General features: G+C 36.1%; 3 protein-coding genes across 4 annotated transcripts; 2 read left to right on the top strand and 1 right to left on the bottom strand.

Annotated features, from left to right (window-relative positions):
* Positions 1–2,057: 2,057 nt before the first annotated feature.
* LOC108192968 (protein NPGR1) lies at positions 2,058–5,569 on the top strand. The gene is made up of 6 exons (XM_017359516.2): positions 2,058–2,288; positions 2,604–2,857; positions 3,018–3,279; positions 3,401–4,614; positions 4,820–4,967; positions 5,051–5,569. The coding sequence occupies exons 2-6, from the start codon at positions 2,654–2,656 to the stop codon at positions 5,359–5,361; spliced, it is 2,139 nt and encodes a 712-aa protein (XP_017215005.1). The 5' UTR covers positions 2,058–2,288; positions 2,604–2,653; the 3' UTR covers positions 5,362–5,569.
* A 296-nt stretch (positions 5,570–5,865) lies between these two features.
* On the bottom strand, positions 5,866–8,138 carry LOC108192969 (uncharacterized). 2 transcript variants are annotated; one of them, XM_017359517.2, is made up of 4 exons: positions 7,855–8,138; positions 6,708–6,813; positions 6,461–6,516; positions 5,866–6,157 (listed from the first exon to the last, which is right to left on the bottom strand). In XM_017359517.2, exons 1-3 carry the CDS (start codon positions 7,965–7,967, stop codon positions 6,502–6,504), a joined length of 234 nt encoding a protein of 77 aa, XP_017215006.1. In that variant the 5' UTR covers positions 7,968–8,138; the 3' UTR covers positions 5,866–6,157; positions 6,461–6,501. The 2 variants fall into 2 exon arrangements, with proteins under 2 accessions (XP_017215006.1, XP_063935984.1); XM_064079914.1 differs by lacking the exon at positions 5,866–6,157 and adding an exon at positions 6,338–6,356 and having other exon boundaries at positions 7,855–8,084.
* A 448-nt stretch (positions 8,139–8,586) lies between these two features.
* LOC108224476 (uncharacterized) lies at positions 8,587–12,108 on the top strand. The gene is made up of 5 exons (XM_017399114.2): positions 8,587–9,166; positions 9,638–9,779; positions 10,325–10,484; positions 11,303–11,482; positions 11,816–12,108. Exons 1-5 carry the CDS (start codon positions 8,650–8,652, stop codon positions 11,819–11,821), a joined length of 1,005 nt encoding a protein of 334 aa, XP_017254603.1. The 5' UTR covers positions 8,587–8,649; the 3' UTR covers positions 11,822–12,108.
* Positions 12,109–12,711: the final 603 nt, after the last annotated feature.

Below are 12,711 nucleotides of genomic sequence, written 5' to 3'. Positions count from 1 at the left end.
ATAGTTTCATATTTGTTTTTCAAGTATTTGAAAACGGGATGAAATATTAGATGGAGGATATAATTTTTGGGCCCAAAACAATCGCCCTCAATCTGGGCCTGGGCCAGGCCCAACGTGACATAAAATAATAACGAAAGTCGAACATATCTGAATGCCGAAGGCCAGTATGCCACTGAGTCACTGACACACAACGGTGCGCACTAAGCAGGTTGGAATATTATTCCGAGATAATTGCATATCGCATTCCTTAAATATCATTCAAAAATGATATTATACTCATATTTTGAGAAACTCAACTGGCACTTCCTAACTTTACATTTTAATAACGATATGCACCCTCCTCATGTAAATTCCGTTAACATACGTTAAAACACTCTCTCCGTCTTAATTTACATGTCTTTTTTTACTTTTCGAGGAGTCAAATTGACTAATTTTTAATTAACTATTAGAAAATATTAATTTATTATTTAGAAAATAGAAAGTTATATATTAAAATAGACTATATTTATTTTTTGATGGTATTTTTTTAAATTTTTTGTGATCAGTTTTTCCAAAAAAAAAAATTAAAATTTATATATTTTATTCAATATATAAATTTATGTACTCCCTCCATCCCAAATTAGATGAGCTAGTTGACATTGCGTACGTAATTTAAGGTGCATTGACCGTATAGTTCCGAATTTATTTTTGAAATTTTTCTTTTGTGAATGAAAATTTTTTATTTAAATTTTTATTTGCAAAATTAAAATTTCAAAAATAAGTAATATAGATATGCAGTCAATAGACTTTAAAGTGCGTGCCCGAAGTCAACAAGCTCATGTAATTTGGGGTGGAGGGAGTATCATTTATAATAAATATCACATAATATTTATTCTTTAATTTAAAATAGTGTATATTTTTAATACTTAATACACATATCACTAAAGTATCGTTATTGAAATGTAAAGATAAAAAGTGCGAATTGAGCTTCTCAAAATATGGATACAATATTATTTTTAAAGGATAGTTAGAGGGTGTGATATATAATTAGCTTTGTTATTTACGAAGCCTGGTGTTTGTGCAACGCATGAGAGGAGTAGGACATCGCTAGTGGCTAGTATGAGTAATGCATCAGAATTGTGGACCTCTTCTTTATCTCTTCTATCTTTATCACTCACCGCTCTCTAACTCTAACCATATTTAAACCTCATCTGAGCTCTTACTTTTTTGTTAATTCTTATTGTTGTTTCCACGTGGTCCTAATTTGATGACAAAACCCTCGTGCACCGGATACTCGACTTTGAACCAAATCGAGTCGGAATTCCTAGTCAATCGAGTTCAATACATGTTCAATTCCAGATTTTAACTAGATATATACACGTTCTAACTAAATTAAACAAACCGAGCAGCTCGACTCGAATTACAGCTGCGTTAATATTCCGCGCAACATGTGAAGGAGAGAGGAGGCGAACAAGTAGATTGCATAATTTCAACGTCGAGAGTTGCGTAAAAAGACTACTCACTATCCCTGCCTGCTGTGCTACAATCCAAAAGTTGTTGCATCTGTCACTCACTCACTTTTGTGTAGTAGGAGTATACAGATTTACAGATATTCTCCTCTCTCGCTATTGGTTGGTCCACGCCTTCTCTACTGTCTCATTTCTCCACGCATCCTCATAAAACAATGCTCTAAACCTCACCTGCTTGCCGTATTTATTCAACATTTTTACAAAATTATTTCACTTTCAAATTAAGCAGTGAATTTGGTATCTCTATGTAATCTTGATATTCTGTCAAAAAAATATGTAATCTTGATAATTTCCTAAACCAATTTGACGATGTGTTTTAAAGTTTTCAATTAAAAAAATATAATGACGTTACAATAAAAAATTGCGACATTATCATTTTATCATGAAAAGAAGAAATTTATATACTCGAAAATTTGTCGCAAAATCCGTTTCTAATTATTTCCGCGGGAAAAATGGAGACCAAAAAAATTGTGAAATATTAATTTCAACAGTATATCAAACACAGGAAATGAACAGCTGCAACCACCTTTGCCTGCCCCCTATCCCAACACTACACAAAAGCTCTTTCCACTTTCAGCACCCCCTTGTTGTTCATAAAAGTGTAAAAATCATAGTCATAACAATGATGATGATAATTGGGTTTTTAAGCCCAGATCTCTAAAACCACTTCATTCAAATCAAATCTCGTCTTCCCCCTCTTCAACATTTCCTCATTTCAAATCCCCATTTATACTTACACATATACACACACATTCTTGCATATTTTTATGCTCTTGTTGGGTATGCTCCAATCTCTCTCTCTCTCTCTCTCGTATTACATTGTCTCTCTCTTTTGTTTTACTCATTATTGGCCTAATTATAAATGATTGACTCTGCATTTTATAGATCTTTATTGATGTAGAGCATTGCTGTGTGTATATATTTAATGAAATTTTTAGTTTTTAACTTAGTATACATGTTCTGCTAACATGGGTTGTTGTGTAAATTAGGTAGCATTTGAATGTGCCTCTATTTTTGAATTATTTTATGTAGTTTGATAGATTTAGAGAATGGGTTTGTGTTGATAAGAAGACTTTGTTTTACATACATTGTTAGGAGGACTTGAAGTCATTGTCGAAAGATCGTAGGAGGGCTTGTGTGTGAAGATGTTGTGTGCTTGCTCAGGGGAGCAATTTAAGTTTGAGGAAGCAGTTCCACAGTCGCCCGAGTCGTTAGCAACAAGGGATTTCTCAGCTAGTGGACTTTCATCGAGAACTGGGACTGTAGATTGGGAATTGTCTAGGTTGGAAGAGGCCCAAGTGGATGAAGCTGAGTCTACGCTAAAAGAGGCTCTCTCGTTGAATTATGAGGTCAGTTATTGATGCTGATAATTTACAAGAATGATTACTTTAGTTGCTAATGGTGAGGAGGTTTTAGGTGTGAATTAAACGACTTTAAGTGAGTGAATGATCGTTGTTTGCTTGATGATGCTTAATTTGGATAGTTGTGTATGACATTGGTCATTTGCAGGAAGCTAGAGCTTTGTTGGGGAGACTTGAATACCAGAGAGGAAACTTTGATGCTGCATTACAGGTGTTCAATGGAATTGATATCAAGACTTTGTCTCCGAGTATGACTAAGGCGATTGCTGAGAGAACGAGGCAACAACCAAGGTCACGGTCTAAAAGTGATAATGTACAGCCAAGTGTAATGTCGCTGCATTCAGTCAGTTTACTTCTTGAAGCAATTTTACTCAAGGCAAAATCACTAAATGAACTTGGGAAAGTTAAAGGTATGGCAACATTATACCCATACAGTGGTTATTTTTATTTATGTACTCTTTTTATGTAGAAAAGAGAAAAACCCTTGTTAGATGTCGAAATCTTTCTTAAAATGTTTACGGTATATACCAGAGGCTGCTAGAGAGTGCAAAATAATCTTGGACATAGTTGATTCCGCCCTTCCCGGTGGAATGCCTGAAGGCTTCAATGAAGATTGCAAGTTGCAGGAAATGCTTCACAAAGCACTTGAGCTGCTTCCGAAGCTTTGGATAGATGCAGGCTTTCTGGATGAGGCTATAATAGCATACAGACGAACTCTGGTTAAGCCCTGGAACTTGGACCAACATAAATTGGCAAATGTACAGAAGAACTTAGCTGCCATGCTACTCTATGGAGGTGTTGAAGCAAGCCTTCCTCCTCAATTAAAGATATGGAATCCAAGTACCCCTTCAAATAACACCGAAGAAGCAATACTTTTGTTGTATATACTCATGAAGAAGTTGATGTATTGTGAAATTATGTGGGATCCAGAAATTATCGATCATCTGAGTTTTGCACTGTCAATGTGTGGACAGTTCGAATCTTTGGCAGGGCATTTTGAACAGGTACTTCCTGGGACCTTCACCCGAGCTGAGAGGTGGTTCTTTCTTGCTCTTTGTTACAGCGCTGCAGGACAGAATGAAGCTGCTATAAATCTTTCGAAGAAGATTGCAGGTTCTTCGGAGGCGAAACACAAAACTCATGTTCCTTCACTTCTGTTTGGAGCTAAGTTGTGCTCTCAAAATCCAGAACATGCTCTTGAAGGGATTGAATTGGTCCGTAAAGTGATAAAATTGGCCAATCATGAGAACGAACACTTCAAGTATCTAGCATATAGATTTCTTGGTGTTTGCTATGGTAATGCAGCAAGAACTTCAGTTTCAGATTCTGAGAGATTTTTTTACCATGGAGAAGCCATAAGCTCTCTGAATCTTGCCGCGGCTTCTCATAGTGAAGATCCTGAAGTTAGGTTTACTCTTGGCTTGGAAAATGCTATGCAAAGAAACATTACTGCAGCTTTCGATAATGCAATGATATATTCTGATATGGTTGCTGGAAGCTCTGGAAAAGGTTGGAAACTCCTAGCTCTAGTAGTATCTGCAGAACAAAGATACAGTGAGGCTGAAACCATTGCTGACCTTGCTTTCGATGAGACTGAAAAAATTGACCAGGTGGAACTTCTTAGATTGAAAGCAGTACTTCAAATCGCTCAAGAACAACCCAAGCAAGCAATTGAAACCTATAGAATTTTGCTGTCCCTGATACGTGCACAAGGAGAGCCTCAACAGAAAGACTTGAAATCTCAGGTATATACAGTATAGTAGAATTGCTTTTACATAAAGATTTTTTATTTTTTACTATAACATGTTTATCAGAAAGTAAAGAAATTCTGATTGCTGCTTTGTATATCTTGGTTTCAGACATCAGATATGCTTTTACAGTTTGTGTTATAATTCTAGAGTTGTGAACCAATAACAATTGCCCTATGAAAAATTGTCTACATATTTTCAGGTTTCATCAGAAAGAAAATTAGAAACTGAAACATGGCTAGATCTAGCAAAGATTTATGCGGATCTTGACTCATGGCGCGATGCTGAAATTTGTATAGGCAAAGCCAAGTCCATTGATTTTTACTTCCCAAGGTGTTGGCATACAACAGGTAAGAGACTAAGAGTGCAGTTGCCATAAATCCTGTTTCCTAATATTCAAGTTAACATTCATATATGTTTTTGATCCATACAGGTGCTATACTCGAATCTCGAGCACTATACAAGGAAGCACTTGTTGCCTTTTCCATTTCACTGTCTATAGAACCAGACTATGTCCCGAGTATTGTTTCAACAGCACAAGTGATGATGAGATTGGGCAGTAAAACACTTCCAATTGCAAGAAGTCTCCTAATGAGTGCTTTAAGACTAGAACCTACTAACGACGAGGCATGGCTTCAGCTGGGGTTGATTTGTAAGAGAGAAGGCTCACTGCAGCAAGCAGCAGACTGTTTTCAGGCTGCACATGAGCTGAAGCTCTCAGCGCCTGTTCAAAGCTTCGTGTGACCAGCAATTTCCACTTATCTCTACAATATAGGCGTTAGTTGAGCTTAGATCGTGTCTTGTTATCATTCTTTTAGCTGCGCTGTAAATTTTTGTGGATTACATAGCACTTGAAGTATTCAGAGCCTACCGCATCATGTTGATAATCATAGAGTTGTAAATCGTTATTGAGTTAATTTATGAACTACGATTGTAGTTGCACTCTTGTAGCATAACATTGCCTCAATATGTTTTGCCAGCTATTACAGACCAAGAACAGCCCTTGTGTTCTCAGAAACATCACGTCACACCTAGACAGCCCTCATCTAAAAACCCGACAAGGTTGGGCTAGTCACATACCAGATAATTCTTTTGAAAACAAAACAATATGACAGAGACACTCTTTTACTAACATCATTCATGAAATTATACATTACTACCTATGCTTAAATAATATACATAATCGGGTTAGGAAGATAAAAACAAATTTTGCAATCCAAAAACATAAATCATGAAAGAGATGGGGGATGAAGAAAGCAGTATCAATCGAATAAAAGCTTTATGTCGAGTATGTTAACCCCAATGTATATTAAAAACAAACAATGTAAAGGAGACATATAACCTAAGAACAAAATCTTTAATTTAAGCACACTATCCACACTTTTCATCTTTTATTACCAGTTGCTTTACATACAAACGCCTTCACTGCTCTGGGAAAAAACGCCTTCACTGTAGATTACATTACAATCCTGAAAATTTCAGGTTTTGTGGCGCTAAAAAGATTGTTATATGCACATGATCATTATTTCTCCGATATACACTGCACAAAAGACAACAAAATGGTGAGGAATTATGGATGGAGTATGGACCAAGTACAGAACCTACCATTCTAAATTGAACTTGTTGCAAGAAAGGTTGACAAAGATAATATGATCTTAGCTTCTGTGGGGATGCATGCAAGATAGTAACTGGTGCAACAATTGGTATTTAAGGACCCATTGATTTAAAATGTTGATTTGCTACAAATAAAGTCCAAATTCATAAGACCAATACAAACAAAAGGAGAATCAAATTGAACACAACCACATATATTAACAACTAATAAGGCGAAATGTATGCTTACAGTAAATAGTCGAAAGAAAACTGAGAGTGCTCACTCATCAGTCATCCCATCTGCCACTGTATGTACGAAAGAAAGATTCAATTAATAAGGAATCAACTTTTGTTGTCAAATTACTAAAAAAGTGGAGCAGCACCCTACTACGCATCTAAGCAGGAAACATACTTGAAATTTGGATCAAGTTCAGTTGCATTAAAAATTATTAGCTGCAGCATTTTTAGCTAAAAAAAGGAATGCCTGACAATAATACCTTTAGAACTGGTTCGCCTCTGTTAGTGTTGGCCGATTGTTTAGCAATAGCAGCTTGTTGTGCACGTGCAGCTCTTCCTGCAGCGGACTTATCAAATTCCTCTTGCCTGCAATTGTTCCACAATTGACTTCATCAGACTGCAGCTAATACCAATTGTTCACTAACAGATAAATACTTTAATAACAAAAAGTGTCCAGCATAGGGATATAATTAGTAGCAATAGCATCCCGTTCAACTGTCAAATTTATTATTACATTTGATTCATTTAAGAGTGGTTACCATATATCACACTACTACTAGCATGCCTTTGGGTGACCCCGCAGTGTTCAATTGTGCTAATTGATGAACTCATACACAGAAAATTAAATTATATTAACAGTAACCTTGAACCACGGTACTCGACTGCTTAATTTATGTATCTAAACTACACAGGAGTACTTCATCTTATAAAACCCGACTTCCTAACATACTTCCAAGCAAAGTTTTGGTTATGTTTATCTGATCCTGGTGAAAAGTAACACTATTGGAATTTACTCCCACCACTGCACAAGATTGGCCTGTACTAAGAGGGTAGAAATTGGGAAAAAATGCATCTGTTTTCTTTTAGGAGGGTATACACAACTTACTTGAGGTCAAAATTTCTTGTTTCCTTTGCCGCTCAGCAAGGCAAAGCATTGGCGTACGCTTACTTTCTACTTCTGTGATGTCGATTTCAAGCAAATTTTTCACAGCTAAAACTGGCAGAGGTAATTAAAATCAATTACGCCAAGAATTTTAGACAACCAATTGATCGTGACCCTAGTTTGGTAACATTGTGCCTATAGAAAACCAATTGATCATGACCCTAGCTTGGTAACATTGTGCCTATACATATTACTATAAGGCAAATTGAAACTCTAAAAAGATCGAAACTTCGAACTCATTTGCATATTTATGCATCTTTTAGAATAACCCATTTACATATAACAATTTCTTGCAGAACTCCGCCAAATTCAACCTAAAGAAACAGACTTCAAAAATCAAAACCCATATCCTAAAAACCTCATCTTGAATACCAATATCAATCATACAACACAAAGTAGCTAAAAACGCAAGATAAATGCACAAAAATTGACCAAATTGAATAAGAAATAAACAAAAACGATACCTTTTTTGTGCAGCTTCAGCGGCTTTAGCACGAGCTTCTTGGGAAGCTAAACGCTCTTGTTCTTTCCTCTGTTGTTGCTTCTGGCCACCATCAAAGCACCCAAAGCAACCCATCTAATCTGTCTCGGTTTTGTGCGCGGAAGACTCGTTCTTCAACTGAAATATACTTACAGGACTCGCTCATATGACAGCTCGGTTCCAACATCTAGTTTTTAACGTTTTTGTCTCCATTTACCCACTTTGTATTTGTAAATAGGAGATTAAATATATCAAAACTATATCCATATTGAAATCCATATTGAAATGTCAAAAAAGAAAGGCGAAACTTTACAACAAATTTGAACGAAGGAGACTTCTTATCAAAAAAATTATTATAATAAATTTTTTAACTTAAATTATTATTATAATGATATTTTAATCATATCTATTATTATAAACTGAACTAATCTCTCTACAAGTAATATAAACTCCATTTTTAAGTTAAATTGAAATGAAAAAGTTGTTCCAAAAAAATTGCTATAAATTTTGTTTAATAAAAAATATATAAAAATACAAAAATAAATTACTTGGTTATTAATTGTTATACATTATATTTATTTACTTCATAAAAAGTTTAAATATTAATTAAGTATTTAATTTTTTCCAATTCAAATACTTTTTACTCAATTCGATTCTTGCACGACATAAATCAAATTCGCCTCGACTCCATGGGTTTATTAAATTCAAGAAATCGAATTACAAAACAATCACCAAGTCTCTCATTGCTGCTACTCTGCTTTCTCCCTCAACATCTCCGATGAGCACCCCCAAACCCCTCCCCCCAACCGAAACCCTAGCTCTCCCCAACTCGCTAACCCTAGCTCCCCGCATCAAACTCCTCCTCACTCTCCACCGCGCCGACGACTCCGTCTCCCCCCTCGACACCTGGCTCCTCAAAACCTCCCTCATCTCCTTCCTCGAATCCTCTTTCTCGATCTCTCTCCCGCTCCCCGATCTCCACATCGTCCCCTTCAAGGACCTCAAGAAACGCAAGCGCCACGACCCCGTCGCTCGCGGCACGATAATTATCAGAGATTTGGATTTCGCCTCTCTCAAGTTGTCGAAATTCGAAGAGGAGGAGGGGGAGGAGGAGAAAGGTAGGGTCTTGGAGAGGAAGTTTGCGGAGTGGAGGAAGAATGCGGTGGAGAAGATGGATGGGATGGAGATGAGGATTGTGGGGGATAGGTTTAAGTTGAGTGTGGAGGTTCCGGTGGGTGATGATTTCGAGAGGATGAAGAAGGAGTGGGAGGAGCTTGCGGCCTTCGGGAATCGAGGTTAGGGGGATTTCTCTCTTCTTTTGTTATTATAATTGAATTTAATTTATATAATGTAGGGTTATTTATTTTATGTAATGTAATGTAGCAACTTAGTAGATGAATGATCGAGTTATATGAGTAATTTTTTCTGATCTTAATATGTTAGAGACAACGTGTATGTAGCCACGATGATGAATAGTTTAATTTCGTTGTATGAATAAAACTTGGATGACTTTAATGGTATGTAAAATGTTGAGGCTTGACAGTAAGATGCTTAGGGATTTAAATGATTTTGAGGAGGAATAGCGGAGCTATTAAAGAAAAATGTGATGATCTTCTACATTCCAGGTCTGCCCATTGCGTCATCTGGCTTATGAAAGTGCAGAGTGTTTTGTTTGTGTGTATGGCCTTATTATTTTATTATGTAACATTTGAATTAAAATCACAAATAAGCAAAGTTGAATAAGGACTCATATTAATTGTATGCAGGGTATGCAAGAGGTGGGAGACGACTACCTGATACAATTATTTTGAAAGGTGTTCCAACACGTTGGTTTGTTGAGCCGCTAGTACCTGACAGGCCCTCACAGATAGTTACTCATACGATATTCTCAGCCCTTGGGGAGATAAGGTATTCTCAGTGATCCAGTACAGCAACATTTCCTTACATCCATTCCTATAAGTTTTAATTGTTCTGTTTTTTAAAGTATAGATTCTGTATTAAACTTCCATAATTGTTTGACTCTGAAAATGTTTCATTTTTCCACAGAGACCCAGTTCGGCGTGTTACTTTGTTGACAAATAAAATTAAAATTCAATTTTTCATCGATGCTCTTTCCATTTATGTCGGCAAGTAAATTAAGCCAATTTGTTGTAGCATGTAAGCTCTGCAATTAGCAGTAAGTTTTCGAAAATACATTCTATATACTTTAAGGTGAGATTATAAAAATAATGGAATTAGCTTCGCTTTATACGGTGCACGGTTGTACGTGTTACCTTTGCTGGTGAATACAACATCTCTAGTAAGGTGCAGTCTATACAGGCCAGTAACTGAAATTGCAGTAATTCGTTGGAGATTGCCATAGTCTTAAAAAAATAAAAATTTGAAGTAGAGTTTTTTTGTGATGGATTGCCCATAATTTGCCTTTTAACTCTTTGAACCATTCCCATTGGTAGGACTCTTGATGTGAAAGAGGACAATGATACATGTAATCTTGAGGATGAAGAGGATGGATATACAGTACCGGGATTACATTGTAAGATAATTGTTCGGTACAAAGAATACAGCGATTTTTGCAATGCTTTGAAGGTTTTAAGTGGCCGTTCTTTGCAGAAGGTAGTTAGCTTTTATCATATTGATTTCAGCCTTCTAATTTTTGGTTGGGTGTAGCTTGTAGATGGTGGTCTTTAAGGGGGTGCTCATCCTCGTGCTCTTTGTTTGAATGTTTCTTACCACTTATTTGATAGTAAACGCTTGTTACATATTACATGTTTATTATTATTTCTTTCACAAGTTTGTGTTGGACTGGTTTTGAGGGGAATTACATGCTTTGACTTCAATGTCCCTTTAAGGAGAGTAATAGCTGTCTATGTACAAACACAATCCTTTTGAGTTTTGTCCAAAGCGCCAATCACGATATAAGTATATGTGTGTGCACATTATATATATACGAGGACATGCAATTTTTTATAATTGAAAGAATTCTTCTTGATTTTGTGAATTTGAAGATTATTCTCCTTATGCGAACCTAACAAATTTTCTTTTCAATAGTTGAGAAATCCTAGAGGTAGTGCTTCTGCTGTTGGAATATCATGGGCTTGTAATTTTTTTGCGGTTCATTCATATATTTTCTTCCTTTTCTTGTTTAATTTCTGACCTGCATTAACATGTAATTACAACATACTTGTTATCTATGCATATCTGTTGTACAGATTTAAGCATGCTCATTTACGAGTGCTGCTGTATCTATATATATGCATGTTGCTCATTTGTATACTAGCCAGTATCTACCTTATGAGTGGGAAAAAATGTGTACTCGCTAGAGTGCAGTATACATAAACTTTTCTCTTTCATCATGCCCCATGTCATTAATTCCAAACATATTATAAGCATTATATTACTCTGGTCATGTATTAACCTTACATAATATGCAGCAAGGATCTCGTTTAAAGGCCGATTATGAGGTTACTTGGGATAAAGATGGATTCGGAAATGCTAGAAGCCAACCAGAAGAAACTGATAGATGGATGCCGTCCAATAGATATAGCAGGGAAGATGGACAATCGTACAATTCTCGCTTTAGCTCCGAGAAAGGGCGTCCAAAGAGATTCAAGGTAGGAAACAAATGTCCTCTCTTAGTCTCTTAAATATTCTGATTGTGCTTTATACTTTATGTCCATCATCAGGTGTTCACCAATACACTCGACCTCTCTTATTCGTCCTTGGAGGCCCGTGCATGTTACAGCTGTTAACTATCATGTGTCACTTATTATTGCCAATTTTTTGACCATCACATACGCCTTCTTGTTTTCACATGATTACTTTTGTCTTGATGTAAATGTATTTATATAATTACTTTATATGAATTGGCAGTTATTTAACTTTATTCAAAATAACTAAGAAACAATCACGATTAAATTCATTTTTTTTATTCTTTTCTGATACAGGAATGAAGATGTGGTTGAAACATCTTTTAGTGATTGCGGGTCAAAGCCCAGGAAGCCAATTTCCAGACTGAAAATTGACCAGAGAAGATCCAGCTTTAGGATTTAGCATTCTGTGTTGTATTATATGTTCATTAATTTCTTAGTTGTATCTCTTAATTTTGCCAATATGTAGCTGTTTATTTTTGGGTTTTTTCCAGAAAGTTGGTACTTATCCAAAGAAAGAAAAGAAGATAAGTATCAAAACAAGAACATTTTCTGAGAGATGGCCTATACAGACACCTTTGATTTTGTTAGACATACATTTGATTTGTGATTTAGCAGTGATGTCTTAAAATTCTCCATATTCATGTAATTTTTATTTGTTATCCTTAGATATTTGCAGTAAATCACTGACTGAAATATTTTCGTACCTAGAAAATAGTTCTAGTTAGTAGTTACTTGTGATATACGGCAATATTGGTCTTAGTTGGCGAGCCCATGTGAGTTCTAGAAGCTTATGCCATGACTTATTAAGCTGTTGAGATTATTTCTAAATCCTATCCCAAAATATTCAACCCCCCAAAATAATTTGTCTGCTATTCTTTCGGATGGGCGAAATCTGATCCAACCCATCATGAGTGATGAAATACAAGGGCTCCTTCCAATTTCTAGGCACCTTGAACATCATCTTTACAAATATAACCACCTTTTTTTTCACTTCACATTTCTAACCACCTTAAATCTCGGACGAACATGTTGTGAAAGTGCTGTTATGTTCGCCCCTGGCAACGGAGAACATAACAAAGGAGACGTTATATGTTCGCCCCCACAGGGGCGAACACATAAGGGCATGCACGCTAGAGATTTCCAATATTGACAATTTGCAACAGGAGGACCTACTGGAATTTTTTGGTGAC

This window comes from Daucus carota, chromosome 6 (assembly GCF_001625215.2).
Source record: "Daucus carota subsp. sativus chromosome 6, DH1 v3.0, whole genome shotgun sequence".
Taxonomy (NCBI): domain Eukaryota; kingdom Viridiplantae; phylum Streptophyta; class Magnoliopsida; order Apiales; family Apiaceae; genus Daucus; species Daucus carota.
Note: the sequence above shows the minus strand (reverse complement) of the source record. Positions and strands in the feature narration are given on the sequence as shown.